Source organism: Xyrauchen texanus, chromosome 22 (assembly GCF_025860055.1).
Source record: "Xyrauchen texanus isolate HMW12.3.18 chromosome 22, RBS_HiC_50CHRs, whole genome shotgun sequence".
NCBI lineage: Eukaryota > Metazoa > Chordata > Actinopteri > Cypriniformes > Catostomidae > Xyrauchen > Xyrauchen texanus.
In genome coordinates, this window is record NC_068297.1 from 6,289,116 (window position 1) to 6,312,166 (window position 23,051).

The 23,051-nt window shown below is 39.0% G+C and overlaps 1 protein-coding gene across 4 annotated transcripts; it reads right to left on the reverse strand.

Annotated features, from left to right (window-relative positions):
• Positions 1–117: 117 nt before the first annotated feature.
• On the reverse strand, positions 118–22,701 carry LOC127662129 (protein ELYS-like). 4 transcript variants are annotated; one of them, XM_052153164.1, is made up of 36 exons: positions 22,480–22,701; positions 18,481–18,606; positions 18,075–18,328; positions 16,887–17,067; positions 16,525–16,732; positions 16,249–16,365; positions 16,049–16,133; positions 15,320–15,470; positions 15,068–15,200; positions 14,661–14,842; positions 14,494–14,555; positions 14,261–14,389; positions 13,488–13,578; positions 13,304–13,393; positions 12,588–12,728; positions 10,348–10,452; positions 10,168–10,261; positions 9,768–9,891; positions 9,614–9,670; positions 9,347–9,493; positions 8,973–9,163; positions 8,668–8,812; positions 8,416–8,547; positions 8,166–8,313; positions 7,911–8,061; positions 7,712–7,819; positions 7,444–7,600; positions 7,047–7,259; positions 5,874–6,900; positions 4,481–4,580; positions 4,266–4,375; positions 3,925–4,187; positions 1,681–3,694; positions 1,455–1,567; positions 1,235–1,308; positions 118–1,126 (listed from the first exon to the last, which is right to left on the reverse strand). In XM_052153164.1, the coding sequence occupies exons 2-36, from the start codon at positions 18,599–18,601 to the stop codon at positions 928–930; spliced, it is 7,617 nt and encodes a 2,538-aa protein (XP_052009124.1). In that variant the 5' UTR covers positions 18,602–18,606; positions 22,480–22,701; the 3' UTR covers positions 118–927. The 4 variants fall into 4 exon arrangements, 3 of the variants coding, with proteins under 3 accessions (XP_052009124.1, XP_052009121.1, XP_052009123.1); XM_052153161.1 differs by having other exon boundaries at positions 22,472–22,701; XM_052153163.1 differs by lacking the exon at positions 22,480–22,701 and adding an exon at positions 22,218–22,329.
• Positions 22,702–23,051: the final 350 nt, after the last annotated feature.

Genomic DNA, 23,051 nt, shown 5'->3' on the forward strand with positions numbered 1-23,051 from the left:
TGTGAGATGGATAGACATTTTTCAAAAGCTGGAGAGCAAAACCATCAACTTTCAGTTTTTGTTTAATGCCTGTAACCAAAACAAGCAAGTAGAACCCCTCCATTATTTATACCATGATCAATAGAAATACGTAAATGCTGCAACCCCCTTTTTAAGCACACAATGATTTTGTTTTCCTGTGGTAATTGAAAGCTGTACACAGATACAACTGGGACATATATTGCAGCAAAATGGACATACAATTTATTTTAGGTATGGTTCAATCAGCAGCTTTGTGAATAAGTAAAATGCTGCAGAATTGCAAACTTGTTCTGTATTTAAAAGCAAATGGGCATTACAAACAACTTCAGAATGCTCTTCAAAATAAAACTGATGCATAATGTTATTGTCTACAATGTACAAACAAATTGAAGTGTTCTCCACCTTAAGACCTCAAGATAGAGGAGACCAAGTGTCATAATCAAAACAAAGTCCATCCATATAACATGGACAATCTTATTCACACTCTTTACCAGTGTAAGGTATTAATCTTTATGAATTACATCACCCAAGTGGTATAACAATAAACATTTGTATTCTCTGGCTTTACATTTGTTGCAGTCCTTTTTATAAACAAAATTAAGTAACAAAATAATTATCACATTTTATTTATAACATAGCTAAAAGGCTATTTACATTTGCATCAATTAATAGAAACCCATTTAAAAACTAAGCCATCTTTTTTGGTGCTCAAGTCCTTCAGCGCTCCTTACTGCAAACATCATAATTTATATTAAATGTATTCCAAATTTATGTTTATTTATTCCAAACATTATTCATTGATTATCTTAGTTACAAAGCAGCAAGTTGCAGAGTTCTTAAGAAATAGGGAGAGCGCATTGGGAGACAAGTCATTCAGTGCATTGGGAGAAAAGTCCAAATTCACAATCAAAGTTTCTTCCTCTGTGTAATGGGTTTGGGAAAAATGGCATCCATCATGCGTTTACGGCGTAGGTTCATCCTCAGTGAGGGTGTTTCCTTTTTAACAGTTCTTTGTTTGGTTATAGCAACTGGTTTGACTGGACTGGTCATTGGAGAGAGAAAGCTGATCTCAACTGGTGGTGGGGGTTCTGGGGCAGCTTTTGCCCTGTTAAACAGACAACAGATCAAACATATTCATTAAACAGGACATGACATTGAAACTAGAGACAATGTATGACAATTTCAATTGGACTATGTAAAACGTAAAGTTCACCTGGTTGTTCTCTTCCTTCTGGGTTTGACAGCCTCAGTTTCCACTGCAACATCATCTACCACTGGGCCGTTGTCCTGTGACAAATAAGACCTCATGAAGTGCCCTGCATCTAATCCATCACCTACGTATAATCGATCATTTTAAAGTTATTCGCCTCTTTTGACTCTTTAAAAAGAGATATAATGAACCTGGTACAGAACATGATGGGAGATCTTCTTACCTCTTTGGAATGAGAACCAGTTGCATCTTCTGAGCTTTGCGTTATAGGCACAAGAGGGGTCAAAATCTCTGGCACTTCTGTTTCATTTTGCACAACAGTTCCTTTTCTCCTCACTAAAAAGAAATGATAGTAGATACATTGGGAATAAGGGAAAAATAAAGCTGTGGAAAGTGGAAATAACTGTCCAAAGAGGCATTACATTATTGACTGACATAACTGCTGCTACCTTTTGTTCTTTTCAGGTCAGCTGTGGAAGAGCCTGTATCACTAACAGATGAAGATTTTTGTTCATCTAAGCGTTTTGACACCTTGCTTGCTCGTGTACGTCCAGCACTTGCAAGTGACTTGCTTGCAGATTCTTGCATTTCATCGGATATCAACATCTTTGAATCTTCATTGACTGCATTCTGAGTTCCATTCAGTGATTCTGCAGGTGCTGCAGATCTAGTGGTTCTTCTCTTGGCACGTACTATTTCAGTTACAACCGGAAGACTCTCCTTGCCTTTGAATTGATCTGCAAAAGCATCAGCCAGGGGAACTTTAGACTCCAATTCGAGAGGAATCAAGACTTTTCTCTCTTTGCCAGGACCCTCTATTTGATTCCAGTGTCGGCTTCTGGTTAGTCGTCTTGAAACACTTTGAAGTTGTTCATCATTAATAACAAAGGTGGCATTGTTAGCTTTCTCCATAGTGCTATCCACAGTCTTTCTCCTGCTCCTTGTAGGAGTTTTTAGGGTTTGAGTTATAGAAGCAGTATCTTCCTGAGTATCCTGTGAGAAACTTTCTAACGCAAGCCCTCTGGTGGACTTGCGTGTAGCCCTACTAGGACTGCTACTTACTTTGGCAGACTGGGCCCTCTCAACTGGGACTTCTTGATGGGTCTCTTGAACTTCAACGATGATTGCTTGTACTTTTCTAGTGCTCTGTCTGGCCTGTAGTTCTGAATAGTCATTTGGAGGCAGGTCCATAAACAGGGCCTCATCATCTTCATCCATTGTTGTGTTCCTGGTTCTTCGGGATCCTTTCCTAGGTGTGGCTTTCTGCAAGGTTTTTCGTGCTGGACTTGAAGGCTTTGATATTTTTGCAGAAGGCATATCGTGGTCATTATTGTTATCTCTCTGATCTGGATCTGCTTTTCTTGTGCTTCTTCTGGGTGTAACAGGAACTTCACAGTCCTGTAGTTGCTTGCAACTCCTTGTAACACGTCTTGGTGTAGAAGGTACCTGAGAATCCATTTGCTCCTCCTCAGTGAGATCTTTAACTGCATCAAGGTTGGGTCCAGGAAACGTAACAGTTTTCCTTGTACTACGTGATGGGCTACGTGGCAACTCTTTGAAGTTCTCTAAAACTTCCTCTCCATCTTTTTTAGATCTTTGTACTTTAGATCTTGCAGGGGACCTAGATCTTCCTGGAGACTTTGGTCTTGCCACCTCTTTTGTTGTGGGAAGTTCAACTTCTCCACTCAATGAGGGGGCATTGCCCACTCGGTTAGACTCCATTACATTATCTTTAGCCATAGACAACATCACTGCATCCAATTTTGAATCCTCATTTGCTTTTAATAAAGGCTTTTCTGGGGGCAAGTCATTCTCTGGCAGAGAAGACGCCAATACTTCCCTATGAAGAGGGGCATGTAATTCTTCCTGGATCTCAGAAGGACCACAATCTAGTATATCAGCATTGGCCAGTCCTTCTGTCTCTTTAAGAGAAGGTGCAGATTCTGGTGTGGATGCTGGTTCCACCCTCTGTTCAGGGTGCACCTCAGCTGGTTTGTCTGGTTGCTCACCAGTTTCAGGAGCACCAATGAAAACGGGTTCAAGGTCCGACACAAAGACTTTTTCTTGTTCTAATGTGTTGTCTGGAACATAAACAGTATGTTCCAAAATGACAACCTCGGAGTTAGTTGTAAGCTGATTCTCCATGTCCAGAGGTTGTTTTTGCTCATGTAGAGAAAGCAATTGATTATTGGGGTCCAACTCTGAAATTATAGGCAGCTCCTCCACATCTGGCTCCAACATGAGCGTAAAGCCACCAGAGTCTCCTGGACCCTCACTGTCGAGGGTCTGTGAAGTTCCTCCATCTATAAGATGCTTATACTGCTCAGCCAGCTCTACAGGCACCAAGAGAGTGGTGGATGGCTTTAGCGGAGTATAACATACTGCATCTTCCTCATCTAGATCTGCAGGGCCCAGGCCAACCATTAGCACTTCACCTTCCTCTAGCATGTCACTGTCTACAACCTGCAAAGTAAAAATTCAGAATGAGAGCCTGAGTCCATAAACAACATCATGCTTAAAAATCATGATTACTGGAACTAACACTGTATCCTAACCAGGCACAACATCATCTATGTTCATCTGATTTTGTGCATTTTGTACATTCCAGTTGCAACCGCAATAATGTTAAGAGCTAGTGTAAGAGGCAAAGCACACTAAATTAGATAAAGTTATAAGAAAATGAATGCACTCACTTTCAACTGTGTCTCAGGAGTGACCAGCGAGAGCACGGCACAGGCTTCTTCTTGAAGGTACTGCTCATGTGCTGGGAGTTCCTCCAAGTAAAGGGCAGGAGCAGGCTTATGGCTATTCCTACTATTACCCTTCACTTCCTCTATGATCTCAACCTCACTACCAGAGTCCTCCAAGTTCTCATCTCCAGTCTCCTCTTCATCCTCTGACTCTTCCTCAGATTCAGCACTTGTGAGCGATGAGCTGTCATTCAAGGTCACTACAGCTAAATTAAGAATTTTGAAGGTTTGTCATTTTTCCATGTTTTTCAACCTTCACCTAAAAAAAAATGAGAGAGACTTACATCTGGACTCTGAAGATGCAGGTTCTGATGAGGTGACAGATGTCTGCGTTTTCAGATTTGTTGCATTCTCAGGATCAGGTTGAACTTCCTTGATGTCAAAAACTGGTTCACTATATGATGTATTGAGCAAAAACAAAATGTCATAAACAAGAAAATAGCATTAAATGCTATTTAAAATAAAATAAATAAAAATAAAATAAAGGGAGGCAGTGTACCTGTTCAGTGATGCATCTGAGGCTTCTCTAATACTGGACCGGGTCAAGGGTGGGGAAAGATCTGGTCCAAACAAATGCTGTTCCACAAACGCATCCAAATCTAGAATACAAATCCATTTGACAGTTTAAATTTGAATTAACATAAAACGGTCCCCCATCTGAAATTATTTCTTTAATAAAAACTCAAATTTTAACTCTGACAACTACCCATCATCAAAGGCAAAAACTACCATACTATAAATGGCTGCATGATGACAAATTATAATTGTCAATTATTTTCCTTGCTATTGTCATTGCAATTATTCATTTTTATTAAAAGAATTTACATTAGGTGTTGAGCAATTGTACATTTTGACGCACTGAGAGTAGACGTAAATGGAGTGCTGTAATTGACACATCACGATTAGTTAATTGGGGCAGCTGTAATAACAAACTCAGATTTTCCCTCATCCTGGAAGGCTGCAGTAGTGACCCCAATTTTAAAAACAGGTGATAGAACAATCAAATCAAATTATAGACCTATTAGTATACTTCCAATAATTTCTAAAATTACAGAAAAGGAAAAATATATTTAAAAGAACACTGCCTTCCTCAAATTTGCTTAATTTATTTGTGCTCTTGTACACCAAACTTAACAGGCTAGTCTCTCATCTAAATGAAGGTGAATTTACTTTGCACCCAATGCAGTTTTGCTTCCGAAAGCATCACTCGACAGAAACAGCAAATTGTTTTTTGTGGAACAAATCAAAAGTCAAATTGATAGCTGTGTTTTTAGATTTTAAGAAGGCATTTGATACCGTTAATCACAACGTTTTACTATCGAAACTTTCTAAATTTAATTTATCCATTAATACCATGACCTGGATGGAATCCTATTTGAAAAACAGAAAACGGTGTACAAGAGTGGGTGATAAGTGTTCCTCATTTGCAAACTGTATTTCAGGGGTCCCTCAAGGGTCTATTTTAGGACCTCTTTTATTCTGTATATATATAAATAATCTCCCTAAAGCATGTCCAGATGTTAACATCCAAATGTATGCTGATGACACTGTGATTTTTACCCACGCAAGATCTAAAGAACACGCTGCAGCCAAACTGACAGCTTCGATGAGTAAGGTGTCGGATTGGCTGGCAAATTCATGTTTGACCCATAATCTAAGTAAAACAGTTTGCATGTATTTTACAGCAAGGACTAATAATTCAGTTAATCCTGATATTTTAATTAACGGTGAAGTAATTACATCTGTGACACATGTTAAATATTTAGGCATCATTAGGCATTTTTTTTTTTATAATTCTGCTGCCCTATATACTTAGCTGACATTGTCAGGAATAAGAAAATGTATGTTCCTTGTACTAGTATTTGGTTGTCCTACATCTTGCAAGCTCTCACCTGTGGTTTCCATTGACTCCTCTTTACATTCCTCATTGTTCTTATGTTCACCAGTAATAAGTGCATGAAGTGGAGCATCAGCCACAGGTTCATGGTTGACCAACTCAACTGATGGAAGCTTGGACAAAACAGAGGCCTCACTGGATTCCTTGGTAACAACTGGTTCTTCAATAGTGTCAAGAGCAGCATTTTCTTCATCTGACATCTGGTTTGCAGGCTCATCAGCCGGAAGAACGATAGCTTCATCAAAGATGGAGGACTCATTAACTGATTCTTCAGCTTCAGTTGGTTCCTGGACTTCAGAATGTTCTGAAACCTTAACCAAAGATTCTACACTTGGCCTCTCAATTGGAAGTACAAGTGCTGGTTCCATGACATTCAGCTTGAGAACCGGAGCCTCTGATGTTTTCTCACACTGCTCCACTGTCACTTCCTTTGTGAGATCATTCTCAACACTAACATGCACCTTAAGCTCAAGACTCTGTTGCTGAGCTTGCTGTGTCTCTGATGGGCTTTTGTCACTGAAAACAATTTGGTCAGTCCTGTTCTCTACTGTATTCTGTTTTTTCTCAGGCAGAGCAACAGAGGGCAACTCTGCTGTAGTGCCATCTTCTACTGGGGATAAATCTTCCTGTGAAGTGTTAGAAAGTCTTACAGTAACCTCACAATTCACGTTGTCGTCCACTTGATTTTCTTTTGGTGCATCCAGAAGATCCTCAGGAGCATCATGGAACTCAAGAATGCTATCAGACTGATTGGAGACAAGACTTGTTTCTTGCCTAAGACTAGGCCGTCGCACAAGAGTGGGAAGCACTGGTTTGGACACCACTGCAGGGGTATCTTTAGCAGAAGATCCATTATCAGATTCTACATTAGCGTTCTCTCTCTCTTCCAGTGAGGGCATGCTGGTCCTACTTAGTTCTATCTCATCATCTTCCACATCTGAATGTTCACTCCAGGCCTCGATGTTTGCTTTGGGAGGTGGGGAAGATCTCTTAGGTGTATTGCTCTCTCTGCTAATAGACACCTGAAAAAAAAAAGTATCACAACCACGTTACAATTGCAAAGATTTCTCCATAAATCTCTTCTGGCAATGGCAATTCAGCTCAAAATGAAATCTTCTACACTCTTGTTGGATAGACCTATAAATCGAAACTTCACACACAGTCTTACCCCAGTGTTCCAGTGGACAGAACCCTTGGGAGGTTCAGGAGAATCAGCCTCTATGAAGGTAATACGACTCTCTTTGGTGCGGAGAGGGGGAGTGATAGACCGACCTGGAGAGGCAGAGGGTGTGGCCACAGGAGTGGGACGTAGACTGCTCCTCAGAATAGACTGTGGGGTGAAGGCTGAGAAAACCGGGCCTGATGCCAAGGCTCGAGCTCTCTAAAGAAATTCCAAGGTGTTTTTAAGAGTACATTCATGTTTTAAAACACACAAAACACCAATGGATCAAAACAACTATGTATGGAATAGATATAAACCTATACATAATTTGTTCACCATGGTGAGGGTTAAACGCTTTGAATCGGAGTGACTTCAGTAACTTTCATTAAGAAGGGTGTCTCACCTTAACCACTTGTGGAGTTTGTAGCAGATTGAGCTCAGGTGCTTTGCTGATGCTCTTTGGGCCAGCCCACGAGGTAATGGGCCTTGAAGGTGTTCCCGGCAAATTAGAACTCTCTGGAGAACTTTGGGAAGATGGCTGAACGACCAAATCCAGAAGCCTGGTGATTAACCAAGTGTTATGTTACTAAAGTTTATCACAAGACAGTTACATTGCACTAACACATTTAGTATATCTACAAAGCACTAATATAGTTTTATGAGTGTTTTACCTGGACATCCTCTTGGTTAACATGTTGATGGGTGTTCCCACAAAGGGCTCGGGTAGATTTGGAGAAGCAGGATGCAGGCTAAGCCCTTGTACCTCTGACTCTTTGGGGCTGAAAAGGAAATAAACACCAAAACATCCGGTGAGAGCAAGATTTAAAAAGCAGTCTAAAGACAAAATGAAGGCCAGAAAAAAGTGAATACCTTTTGTAATGGGATGACTCTGGAGTGGGGTTCTTGCCAACCCACACTTCTTCGATCTTTGAGAGAACATTATTGATAAAGGCTGCTCTGGTCATTACATTTTCAGAAGCTGAACGTTTAGCTACAGTGGACAGAGGCTGGGGTCTTTTAACTAGGGGTGAGATAGAATACATTACAAGCCAAATCAAGAGAACACAAACCAGATTGATGACCAGACTTATTTGTGTCCCAGTTAGTATGACCATTACAGGCTACCTTCTCTGTGGATTGTAGTAGGGTGTTGGTAGGGTTTTGCTCGTTCAATGGCTAGTTTCCGTTGAACTCGAGGAAGAACTTTACCATACTGATTTAGGATGGAGTTCCTTGTGTTTGATCTTTCCTTCATTTTAGGATCTTGATCAGTCTGAATCATACAAAATAAGAGTAACAGTTCTGTAAACTATAATTTTGTCCCCCTAAACAATAAAATAAGTCAAAATTGAGTATAAAATGGAACTAAACATACTGCAAGGTTCAATTTGAGGGTCTGGTTGAGTTGCAGGGCAGGCACATAATTTGCCTGCTGGAGGTAGTGGACCATAAGCATCTCCCGATTCTGAAAACCTCCAGTGCTTTGAAGAAACCGTTCCAAGTACTCCTGCACAGATCCATTTAGAAAACAAAATGCTTGACGGATGATGTATATCCCACACTAGAACAATAATTATGATAAAATATGCACTCTAGTGTTCCTTTAAAACAAAATTCCAAATTTCACCTGCTCAGCCAGTCCAAGGGGCAGCTTCAGAAGCTCTTTCATCAGACCCAGCTCCTGACAGGTCTCAAAGAGAAACCTCATCACCTCCTCCATGTTCAACTTATTACAGTGCTGCCTTAACAATGCCCAGGCCTCCACAATGCATCTGTTTGCCAACATAGACCAAATTAAGGAGACTCACAACTGCAAATGAGCCCAAGAAATCTGACATCTTAAAATAATGATGAAACTATTGATTAAGTTACATGGCATGCCCCATCTGTCCCAACAGTATCTAATATAGCCCAGAAGTAATGTATTTCTACCTGTTACAGAGTAGAACAGAAAGGCACAGCTTGGCTTGGTTGGTAGTGCACAGGGGAGGCTTCATCACATGCAAGTAACGAAGGGCAATGCTTTGCTTCTGCTGACACATCAAAGCCTGTAGGACACGCTCATGTTGCCAGCTCCAAAGAGAGTGACTGGTGGCTGGGTGTAATAGCAGCTCCAAAGATCTCTGGTGGAGAAAACCACAAGTCCTACATAAAGAATTATGTACATAACACAAATACACTATAGCAGTTTTGTTTTCAAATAATATTCCAACTTCCAATGCCTTGTATTAAATCGCTATATCTTATAATACAAATAAATCTAAATAAAATATTGTCTTCAATAAAACTTGCAAACCACAATTTACCTCATGATCATGATGATCCAGCAACCACAGTCCTTGTACCAGTTTCACTAAACCAATGGGAATGGCAAACGCTGTGGGAAAAGACTCCACTGATGCCCCACTTTTATTAGGAAACGAGTACATCACATCCAGTAGCAAATAAATAACCTAAAAGGCGGAGTCAAGGAATAATCTTTATTGACTGATGACAAAGAGCACAATATTTATGACAAGCATATTCAAATATAATATAGCATTGATGCAATAGGGATCGTTAAGAGAGGATACAATGGCATGTTTGGCAGATTCTTCAATGTTTTCCAGGAGGTAAATATCCAGCAAGGCCTGTTAAGTTTGGTGTACAAGAGCACAAATAAATTAAGCAAATTTGAGGAAGGCAGTGTTCTTTTAAATATATTTTTTCTGTTCTGCTTTTACTGACATGAAGTGATGGGGGAGGATACTGTCCTGTTCCACCCTGGTCCCTTTTCCAGAGTTCAGCAAGACGTTCCCCACATTGACTAACGAGGCCATCAATCATGAGGCAGTCTGCACACCACTTGTCCCTACAGAAGGAATAAGATTTATTTGGGCTTTTGCCTTATATCTTAGAGGAAAGATATAACAGACAAGAAATTGCTGGGAATAGAAAGAGTGAATGAAATTGGGATATGTCACAGGCCAAACTTGAACATGCATCACCCACCTAAGAAAAACGAGCCTGCAGCAAATGCACTAACCACTTAGCTACGACTCCAACAGAGCAAAAGATATGGCTATATGAAAGACATGGGGTCATTCATTAACTTATCAAAATGCAATTTGGAATATCAGCAACTTACTTGGCAAGTCTCTGTAACTCTTCCCTTTGGCCGATGTAGTAATTCTTTATAATTGAATAACTATAAAAGGGCCTTGATATTTGCAGTACATCATCTATTAAACAGAAAAACAGTTTAACATATGCAATTACACAAATGTTTAAATCACAAGTCTGAGTTAAGCATTGGACATGGTCATACCAGAGGCCTCTGGAAGAAGACCCGTTCGACAAAACCACAGAACCACTTGAGAGTACTGGGAGATCAAAATAGACACCATGCATTTGTTCATGAGTCCAATCAATCCTGGAGATAAACACACGCAAAATTCAAAAGTAATTTTAGTGTTTGAAAAGACCATATCAATAACAGTACCTGTGTCTCAATCAGCTCTCTAGCTCTCCATGTCCTGAATCAGGATCTCGTGAACACAAATTTGGGCACTGGCAAAAGGGTGTCCATTCACTAAACATTGGACACTTGTGACTTAAGTCAATCGCAACACTTTATCGAGCTCCCGTATTGCGGCACAGCTGTTAAAGCACCATCGCTGTATAAAAAAAACACCATCCTTAATTTTTGTTGAAATTATTCAAACGTACAGTGTTAGAACAGATAAATGACAAGGGCTGAAATTATTCGACGTTATTAAACAACAAAAAATTATTTACGATAAAACTCTAAAGATGACGCGTGAGAGCAGCAACTTAGGAGAGGAAGAAAACACAGCTCACAGTCCAGAAGCACTCTAAACTTTCCAAATGGCTTCAGATGATGTAGATCGCAAAGTATGAGGGAATTATAATGCAAAAATTCAAAATAAATAAATACATACATAAGCACTCTCATTATGAAATAAACAGAGCTGGAGCTGCCAGTCCACTGAAGCAAAACTTGCATGTCGAGCATCTTTAAAGGAAACTCCCTGGCATTACAACCTAAATGCAGTTCTCTAATGCATTATAACTTTATTAAAGTTCAAATAATATGGAAGCAGATCACGTAAACAACTACAAACTCCAAAACTGGCATTTCTCTGTGCGGTCAGCACCTCTTCTGCTAGTTGCACAAATGTCCCAATCTAAGGGGGAGAAATCAAAACTGTACCCGGCTGAGGCACACTCTGTCATGGGGATGCTCATCCCTCGAGCATGCGCGCAGATAGATTATAGCAACTTTTTTAATCATAATAGGTCACTATGCATTTGTTATCGTGACGAAAACTGGTAATATGCAGCTTTATTAATAAGAGAGCGCTTGGAGGGCCTGGGTAGCTCAGCAAGTAAAGACGTTGTCTACCACACCTGGAGTCGCAAGTTCGAATTCAGGGCATGCGGAGTGACCAATTTGCCCGGTTGCTACAGTCACGTTGGGTTAACCTCCTCGTGGTCGTTATAATGTGGTTCTCGCTCTCGGTGGGGCATGCGGATTGAGAGGCAACTGAGATTCGTCCTCCACCACCCGGATTGAGATGAGTCACTACGCCACCACAAGGACTTAGGAGTGCATTGGGAATTCCAAATTGGGGAATGAATACAAAAAAATGTATTCACCTATGCAGCATATAAGATATTTAGACTTTGTTTTAGAGAATAGATCTAGAATACAAGTATATTTTGTCTTTACTGCACTCGCAGAAGTATAACCAAGTGGAACAAAAATACACGTATATACAAAACACAGACACATGATACATTCTCTTTAAGCAAGTCTAACTATCTTATATGTTGCTTCTCAAGTAAATCTATCTTGTTTTAAGGATTTTTAGACAATTTCAAATGGAAAACAAGACAAAAACACTTGATAACAATAGGACTTTTGCAGTGAATTTCTTAACTGAATTAAACTTAAACTTTTTTTTCCCTTTAATTCAGTGAATGCCATTTAGAGGTATTTTTAAAAGATGATTTTGTGCTCTTTATTGTTAGTTAGCGCATTAAATACAACCTTTTAAGTCGAGGCACAAGCTGAATAATTGCACTAATCGCAGAATATTCGATTTTCAAAATAATCGTTAGTTGCAGAGTTGCCCTATTAAATGTCAAAGAAATAAAAATATTTATTTACGAAGGTATTTTACACAACTCAAATTTTTAAAAGATTGTTTCACTTTCATGGTAATAATGAATGAAAGACATTACAAACAACATCTCTTTTAAAGAGTTTTACACTTGTGCTCTTCATCTAACGACTTGAGACTTCATAAGAAATGACAGTTTCCGGTAAGGGAACATAGCGTGTAATGATGCTCCCTGGATTTTAACAGCGCATTTTGTTTTTTTTGTTTTTTTAGGCAGCGAACATTTCAGTGCACTGGAACAATTTTGAGATTGAGACTCCCTGATCAGTGCCCTGACTCCTGAACTAGGAAGCTGATTGAGATGCACCAATTGAAATATTCAACAAACACAGAACAGTATTATGTGTTAGTGTACTGTTACCATTTTGTGTGAGCTCCTGAGCCTCATTAAGCAAACAGTGGAAGATGGTGCTGAGGTTTGCCAGCAAGCGCTGACTGTGCTGTATCAGCTGCAGTGTCTGAGGATCTGTAAAGTTTGTGGAGCTGTCAAAGAGTGGAGCACCTGGATAGAGAAAATAACCATGATCAGAAATGTACTCCCCTTTAAGCAGTCTAAAATTTGTAAGAATTTTTTCAGCAGAACAAACAACGACGTTTTATTAGTTATGTTGTGAATATATAGTATCCATACATTGCACATCAATGAGCAAAAAACACTTTTGCACTCCAAAAAGAACAAATGCAACAAAGGTAATCCATCAAACAAGTAGTTTAATCCATGTCTTCCGAAACAATACAATCAGAATTAGGTGAGAACAGACCAAAATGTAACTCCTTTTCCTTTTTGCCTTGGAGATCTGCAGTCTCCAAGGCACAATCATGATTTGAAGATTGATTATACTTCCTCACACATGACTCATACACAGAGCACATGTACAGCATATACACCCTCTCGTCATATCTCTATCAAAATATCTTTGTGTTCCACAGATTAAAGTCATATGAGTTTGAGATGGAATAAAGGTGAGTTAATGATAAGGGAAATATAATTTTTGGTTGAACTATTCCTTTAAATTCACAATGAAACCATGCTCAGAATAAAGTCAAGTTTAAGGGGAGAATGTGAATGATACTTACATATTTCATCCAGCTCATCCTTAGTGTGCACAACCTTGTTCCAAGCCCACTCCAGTATATAGCGCAGGTTAACAGCCGATTGTGGTTGCTCTGTATGCAGAAATGTGTTGTGCATCATTTTAGCACCCCATTTACTAGTTATCAATCTAAACAAGTCTAAGAAAAGCATTTCTTTTCTCTTTACCCTCAGTGGTCCATTGTTTAATGCAGCCAGTGATGAGTCCTAGTGAGCTTGTCTCCACAGCAGTGCACAAAATGGCATCAAGCTGCTCCTCCTTAATGCAAATCAAACCCTTGAGAAATGCATCACTATAATGCCTGTTATAATGTTATTATAATCCATACAACCATACTGAACCAAGAAAACATGTACTTAAAGGAATAGTTCACCCAAAAATTACAATTCTTTCATCATTTACTCACCCTCATGCAATCCCAGATGTGTGTGACTTTAAGCAGAACACAATCAAAGATTTTTGAAAGAATATTTCAGCTCTGTAGGTCCACAAAATGCAAGTGAATGGCAATCAGAACTTTGTAGCTACAAAAGTCACATATTGCCAATACAAAAATAATCAATATGACTCCAGTGGATTAATGTCTTCTTAAGCAAAACACAAGGTGTGTGTGTGTGTAAGAAATAGATCAATATTTAAAACTTTAAAAAATGTTCACTTCCGGCCAGCTGTGGTTTGCACCCATTCACTTGAATTTTATGAACCTACAGAGCTGAAATATTCTTCCAAAAAAAAATAAAAAAATCTTCATTTGTGTTCCGCTGAAGAAAGTCATAGACATCTGGGAAGGCATGAGGGTGAGTAAATTATGAGAGACTTTTGGGTAAACTATTCATTTAACAGATTTCACCCACATCTATATACAAAAAAAAAAAAAACTAATAAGACTTAAGCAATCTCTCTTGTTCATTTGTATGTGAGAAAATGTTGAACAGGTTACCTGGGACAGGCTGGAGGGCTGGACATCAGCAAGGTGAGAGGACAAGAGTCCAGACATGAGGCAACGTGAGAATCCATGAGAGATGCTTTCATTCAAACTTGGTGTCATTTTCTTCAAGTAGTTCAGGGTCTGAGAGTGAAGAATGAGAGTTGAATATGTTTAACAATGTCACGTATCCTGACACAGAGCAAAAGTATTCAAGATTTACACCAAATAAAGGGTTAAAATCTAACCTCTTTTTGATAGCCAGAGCAAGTAAAGTGCATAATTCCAGCATTAAGCAAACAGCTAGCATCTAGAAAAGGAGAAAATCAAACAGATGTTTGGAATCAGATGGACCCTATAAATACCAGTATTAAATCAACATACAGTTAATTCAAGAATTCAATGGATGACTTACCGAAGTTGTAGGTGGTGGGATTGAAGAACTGTTCTGGTGGAGGGCTTGTGTAGGGCAGACCCTTACTAAGACTGCGCTCATGAACTAGAATGTCCATCAGGGGACATGGAGCGGTCATCTCTACCACAGAGTCAAGAGACCACACAGCCAAATAAGGACAGTTCCTCAAGGATTCCCCCACTCTGAGCAAGAGAGAAGAGAAAGATTCAAGTGAGATCTTTAGAAGTTAAACATAACTACTTCAGGATGGCCCCTAAAATCACCAGGCTTGTGCCTTGTTTACATGAGCCAACACGGAGGGACTTAAAGTTATTTTGAAGCATTTGTTGACACAGCAACACTACATTCTCCTGCCCTTCACAACAAATCGGAATTTGACTTTTATGGTTTACTGCAAGTGCACTCACCTAAGTGAGTCTGGCATCTGAGCATGGTACCATCTGTTAATGTCAAAGACTCCAATGAAGGTTGAAGGCTGGCCTTGTCCATAAGACTTAACTTGCCAGCTAAAAACTGACACACTTGTATCAGGAGATGCCACTGAGAAAAAAAGAAAATGTTACATATTATAGAACAGTACATAGAAACATTAAATATTCTAGAAAATGTTTGACAGTATCAATTACTACACAAAGCATGTTAAAAGGCTACAGGCGTACCTTCATTCATGCTGTCATCCCGATCAGGGTGGTGGCGAAACTTCTCAATGGTCTGACAACTAATCAGACGAGTATTAATGGCCTGAGCCCTTAAAGGAAACGATGATCCATTCAGGTCCTGACTGTAACGCTCCTCACAATATTCCAGACCCTAAGTTACAAATTTGACAAGAATTTAACAACAACATGGTATATAACGCATATTAAAGGAATTTTCCAGGTTGAAGTTAAGCTTCATCAACAGCATTCATGACAATGTTTATCACAGAAAATTATTTTCACCTGTCCCTCATTTTAAGAGGTTACAGTAATGCACTTACAATGGAAGTGAAAAGGGACAGTCCATAAACAAAAAAATGCATATAGCAAGTTATGGTATAGCAAAAGACAATAACAGGGTTTCGCTGTCATAACAAAGATGCAATATAGAGTAAAAACATAGCAGAGATATGGTTAGCAAGCAAATTTAACAGACTAAAATCATGTTAACACACATTTACGTCTTATGTCTACATGTTTGAAAAGATGTGCATTTTAATATTTATGGACTGGCCCCATTTACTTCGTTGAAATTGTAAATGCATTACAGTAACCGCAATTTGTGCCCTTTTTTTATATTTTGTTTGTGGAAATAAATTTTATGCCACAAATGCTGTTGATTGAACATCTACTGAACACATATCATACCACCAAAACTATCAGAATGAAGAATCCTGCATGAATATTTACCTCATAAATAATTTTCCCTGAAGGCAAGCACTTTCTCTCCCCAAAAGCCAGCTGCAACAAATGAAGGCTAACAACATCCCCCTCACTGGAAAGACAAAAACAACAGAAAAGGAAATCTGAAGGTTAGATGTTAGGTGTACAGTCAAAATAAAAAAAACATGACTGGATAGTGATAGAAGCACTTGCGATGTCTAACTTACTGATCCTGTGCAGACTGCACTGCCCACAAATAGCAGCAGTTCCGTGGATCATTCTCAGGCTCCTGAAAAGTAAACGCATAGACAGGCACTCTGCCACCCTCCAGCTGTGAGTGATATCTAGAGAGAGAAAGAGGGCAGTTTCAAACAAACAAACTGGTGCATTACTATATTGACCCATGAAATACACTAGGAACATTAGAGAGCATAGAGCAGGGAAACCCTCAATAAGGATGTCCTAAAGTAAAGCTCTTAAAAGAACCTTGATACTTTACTCACTCTTTTTTGAGCGTCTTCATGTTCCAGAGCTGTAAGTTGCCATCAGAGAAGCCCACAGCAAGCTGGTTGGTGCGTTGTATGTACTGCAAGGCTGTTACTCCAGTACCTGTGGGGCTGCTAAGCTGCAGACACAAGTGTCTTCCCTGCTGAGTACCGCCCTCTCTTAACCGTGGAATCTCAGATGGAGATTTATTGACCACTTCCAGGTCTGAGCCCAAAGAAGATTTTAAAATAATGGTTTGAGATTATGGAAAGGTCTGTTCTACAGTCAAGACTGATCTTCAAATAATATTACTTTAGTAGGAAAGTTTTCACTCTAGTCACATTAAGGCAAAAACCAAGGCAGTCTGCCACAGTCTCACCTGAGGCTTCCAATTCACTCTGACTACAAGACAGGTCATCCAGACAGAGATCAACCAATAGAACATGACCGATGTCGGTTACCACAGCAGCCACACCGAAGAACCAACGCAGACTCTGATGCAGATGCTGTGTGCTAGCACTGGCCCCACCATAGCTAACCAGTGGCTCAATGGCTGTGATCTGTGGAAAAAGAGTGGATTAATGCAGCAGTGCTTTTTAATCACATGATCCTTCATAGTAGTGTCTCTCTGTGCAACAACAGGTGTGAATCAATTTTATAAACACATCCTTGGGCATTTCAGAAATGTTCACCCAAGAAACTTACGTTCATTAAGCAGACGCTTTTACCTAAATGACATACAAATGGTTGGGGGCAGTGATGGCTCAGTGGTTAAGGCTCAGGTTTACAGAAAAGGTCAGGGGTTCAAGATGCCACTGCTGAGCCCTTGAACAAGGGCCTTGACCCTATCTGCCATATCATACCCTGCGCTCTGACCGCAGCTTGGCTGGGATATGCAGAAAAATATATATTTTCACTGTATATGTACAAATGAATAATGTGTGACAAAAATAAAGGCTTCTAGTGCGTAAACAGGATTTAGTTTAGAACTCAAATATAGGAAAGAAGGCCATGGTTATAAATTATAAAAAATTTTCAGAAACAATATCTGCCAACCAATCTTGTTTGAGGATAAGTTACGTGGTTAAACTATTTTATAGAGATTTAAAAGCCATTTGATTTGATTGTTGTTTTTTAAAAATCACTTGCATGCAAAACGGAATACAATATTCACAGTATTTACTAAATAAATATTTTTACTCTCACGTTGTGATTGAAAGCACTGCAGTCGTATGCAGATGAGCTTTGCGTGTGTATATCTGGCAGAATAGTGAAAATTGGATGTCATCTTTCAAGTGTTGTTGCATTGCTGAAGTGGTCTTGCTGAAAAGATGTTTTTTAAGTCCTGCGTTGTTTTTCAAATGTAAAGTGAAGCGTTGTCACACAGCTGACACCACGTGTTATGTGCACCCTCATCTGCGAACTGCGTCACTTCCGGAATTTTTTTAATCGAGTAATCAAATAAAATTGAGAAATCGTGGCAGCCCTAAATCAAGTGCTCACAAAAAAAAATCAAGGAACTCCATACAACTACCTACAAGGACTCAATAGTGATATTGACACTTACCCTGCCTGGAATGACCACAGCCTTAACAACACGGGAGATGCTAAGATCATACAGACACAGCATGCTGCCTTCTGCTTCCTCCAGTCCCACAAGTAGCCCTGTTCGCTTCAACCAACAGAAGTCTTGTACTGCCAACACAGTGGGTGGGTGCTCAGACACCCCGCTGAAGTGGTAGGCAGAGAAACGCTCTCCAGTAACTGCATGGACCACCTCCAATTGCGGCCCGCAGGCAAGCCAGGCCAATGCATTCTTCCCTGCTCCCAATACATCAGTGAAATCAGTGAGATAAATGTGGTCAAATTGAAAGAACTTATAAGCGAAGAAATACCATCTGTCATAAAATTACTACAGTTCATACATGCAGCCTAATGGTCTTAATGACATACCATTGTTGTAAAACACTCACCATAAGTAAATTTCCCATGCAGTACAGAGTCCAGTGTAACTTCATCCTCGCCCAGAGCATCTGTCGTCACCTCTGGGAAGCGCAGTAAGCTGCTGGTGACTTGAGCTGCCAGGTCATGCATGCTTACTAAAGAGAGAACACATGTTAACAAAAATCAACACAAATAATTTTTTTTTTTACAAACTTATGCTGAAAATCATACAGACACAAGGCCCATCACAAAACAGCAGTTGTCACCACATTTTCGCCTCATATTGGAGCAGTTGCTACATGTTTCCACACTTGTGTTTTTTCTAATATTCAATACAGTGAGTTGTAAAATGAAGAAAAAATATCACACTTTGCTATTAGCCAAAAATTTAGACAGTGATTTTATAGAATATTCTGGATTCAATACAAGTTTAGCCAATCGAGGGCATTTGTGGCATTATGTTGATTATCACAAAAAATATTTGACACATCCGTCCTTTTTGATTTTTTAAGTAGCAAAAATCTGATTTCGGCACTAACAATGGAAGTGAATGAGGTCAATCCGTAAACATTAAAATACACAGAGTTTCAAAAGTACAGCCACAAGACGTAAACAATATATGTATAAAAAATTATAATTAGTGTGAAAACACTTGCTAACCTTTTCTGTGTAAAGTTTACAATTTTGTGGCCATTATGGCCAATGCCATAAACCCTAAAACACAGTTTAAACAACTTTTAACAGAAGACCTAATCTGTGGATTAACAGAAGTATTAATGGTTGTTTTATAATTCAATTCAAATTTATTTATAAAGCACTTAAAAAATAAGTGTACCAAAGTGCTGTAGAACAAGAAAATAAAAATATCTTATAAAAGCAAATTAAACTGTATTATGTATTAAAACAATAAACAGCACAAATACATCTGTTCAAAACCTAGAAATTCTTCACTAAACAAATGCGTCTTTAGACAGGGTTTAAACATGTTTTTCTAATAGATGGTGGTAGTCAATAGGGATGGGCATTTTGGTCATTTTGTCAACTCGAGTACATGCAAACATGTCGCCGCCCAGGGCAGGGAGGTTTACAGTCAGTGACATCACTTTTATGAAATAATATCCATTACCGAGTCAAAGTTCTTACATTAAATTATAAAAAAACGTGTTTAGCAAACATTTTGCAAAGACAGGTGTTCAAAACACGGTTAATTACACTCTCTTCTGATGATCATAATGATAGCATTGCAGCTCTGTATATCAGTTTGGTTGCTATGAGACGTCTCTGACAATCAATGTACCCCTCAAAATCACAACTTAATCTCAAAATTAAAAATAAGCTCCCTCTTTGACACGTTTGTGTTTAGTTGTCAGGTAATTGTCACTGAATTTCAAATAAGGGGAGAAGTCACATGCATGATCACAATCGATCATCGTTTTCATGATCGATCATTGCTGCAACGTCCGAGCACCAGAGTACTCGTGCCCATCCTTAGTAGTACATTCCACAACTTAGGGCAGTGACCGAGAATGTGGAGAATCCTTTAACTTTTAAGCGTGAACGGGGAATATCAAGGAGCAGCTGGTTGTTAGATCTAAGAGATCTCTGGGAGCTGTGAAAATTAATACAGTCTGAAAAATTATCTGATGCCAGTTCATGCAGAACTTACAGCAAGACATATATAGTATTCTAAATTGAATAGCTAACCAGTGCAATGATGACAGAATAGGGGATATACGATCCCTCTGTCTTGTATTAGTTACTGTCCATCCAGCATTTTACATCTTTCAGACACTCAAAAAGAGATTTAACAGATACATCACCAGATTTCAAAGGAGGTACATCTGTGAATCAGCATAAAAGTGATTAGATATACCATATGTTCTGAAAATTGCACCAAGGGTGAGTGTATATATAGGCCTAATGAAAATAACACTGGTCCCAAAAAGGAACCTTGAGGGACCCCACAGGTGATAGAAGTTCAGGATGACGTGAAGTTTCCAATTTTTACAGAAAATGTTCTATTGTGCAAATAAGAGGTCAACAAGCTTAGGTCAGTTCATTGGATGCCAAAATGCTGCCTAAGATGTTCAATAAGAATAGTATTATAAATTGTATCAAATGCTGCGCTATGATCCAGCAGAACTAAGGCAACACAGCTATCAGAGTCCAAGACAAGAGCTGATTCTGTGCTGTGATCAGATCTAAAACCAGACTGAAATATATCAGAATCTTCTGATTCTCTTCTTCTGATCAAAAAGCTAATTTGAGTGCAAGTTGAGTGAAAATAATCTTTTCCAGTGTCTGGTATGGTAGCTTGGATATAGGCCACCATTTTTTTTTAGATCCAAAGGATCTAAACTAGGTTTTTGTAAGTAGAGGCTGGACAACCGCATGCTTACGGCTCAAAGAAACATTTTATAATATAAGCTTCAAAATTCTGACTTTAAACAGTTCAAAAATTATAAAGAAAAGGAGGGATTAGTCAAAATAATTTTTGTTAAATAAATTTTAAAAGACAAACACGATAAGCGATTCTGATTTACATATTCAAGATTAATATTTTTAGTTTTAAGCTCTGCAAAAGACATCAAAAATTAGTTAACTAATCATAAAACCACGCCTTAAAACAAAAATACAACACATTGTTTTAGAACAGGTACTTGATCATCATAGAATATACTACCAGGCTGTTTACAAAGTTTTTATGTTTACCAGCTTTAAAATGTGTGGACAAGGGGTGATAACACTATCTTGATAAAACACTCTTAATCTGACTCATAAACTGTAAGATGATGAAACACTAAACTTCACGATAATGTCTAAAGCAGGGGAATATATTCTACAAGGACAGTTCTTCATTCTTTGGAAGAATCTAGGTAATAGTGCCCCCTGGAAAAGCACGAACATCTGATGCAAACAGAATGCAGCCTATGGGATGCAAACAGATGCAGCCTATGGGATGCAAACAGATGCAGCCTATGGGACTCAACCATGTGCCCGCGTAGACCAAATGTTCCACCCTTACGTGAGATTCAAAAGGGAAAACAGAGACCTGATACTTAAGTGAAGACTGAGTTAAATAATATAGAGGTTTCATCTATATTAAAAGATGAATCGACATAATAGCTTCCGATTTATTTTTAATGTCTTATAATTGTGGTGTCCTTGTAATACGGATAGTAAATAAATCGCTGGATTGTTTGTCAACAACTAGAGACCCTCATGTTGTATTTACGTGATATTGTACGCATAAAACAACAGAAACATTCTCAAATTACAATGACTTAACGGAGTGTCTTAACATTTCTTGGATTTGTGCTGTTAGTGACAGAAATACGTTTGTCCCAGAAAACTCTGAACTTAAAAATATGTTTTGCCTTTAGTGCGGCCTAAGCTACAGACATAAAACCAGTTATTTGAACATGATGAATATATAATCATGCATTACCATTTCGAGTTTTTCTTTGTCATGTTAAAAATTTTAAACGACAATTGATTGGGTGCATTAAATTGCATTCAAATTCTAGCGGTCTTCTCCAAACAAACGGTTCAAACACGTTTTCATGCATAAAAACAAAAAGGGCCAATGCGGTGTTGTCAGTCGTATAGTTTACATACAACACATATTTAAATACTTGTTTAGCCTTGGCTAGTAAGTTTTCTCATCTCCCCACGACAGTAGCACCGCTAGCTGCCACTATGTATTGATAATATCAACATAAAAGCACGCAAAGGATCAACAAAAAGACGAAGTACAACAACGTACCTCCAATTAATCCAAACGCATACTAAACTGTGTTTAAAAACAGACCATGGGTTAAATGTCGTATAAACAGACGTGTCGTCGCAGATTTTTACCATGAGTCCCTCACGTTAGCCTAGCCGCAAGCGCTAACGCTGTCTAACGGTCATGCGCACGAGGGAAATGTTCTCATGCGCAGAAAATTTGAATATCCACATATGCGCTGATATAATGTACCGGGCAGTTACAAAAATTAGTGACAGTCAGATCGCGCTCACCTTATTACCTGCGCGCCGATGACAACGGCCCTCAAGAATACTGGATATACTTCAAACACGACACTCGTGACAACTCTTTCCCGGAGCATAATCCGGGTTTGACTTGCGCGGATAAACTCTCGTATTGTTGTGATGAACCTGTGTGTGGCAATAAAAAGACTTGGTTTCCAGTGAGCTCAGGGTAAACGTTTTAACCGCCCGACTAGTACTGCTGCTTGAACGCAGGCGCCATTTCCATAACGCTGCAGAAGCACTACTGCGCATTCATCAGCTTCAGCCAAATCCCGCGCCTCAAACACTATCGCGAGATCTCAAGTAGCTGGCCTTGACTAAGGAAATTATCCTTGATCAGTGACTGCACATTTGTTGGTTCCAAAATCCCTAATTAATCAGGTAAATAAAAACGTATATAATTTCATTTGGAGGAATAAGCCTTACTATTTGAATAAAAAAAAACTCCTGTGTAATCCTGTCAATCAAGGTACCTGTCAATTAAATGTACTCGATTTTGAATCATCCATTATATTCAAAGTCAAATGGATTCAAAATTACATTCGTTCAAGAGATAAATTATGGTTTT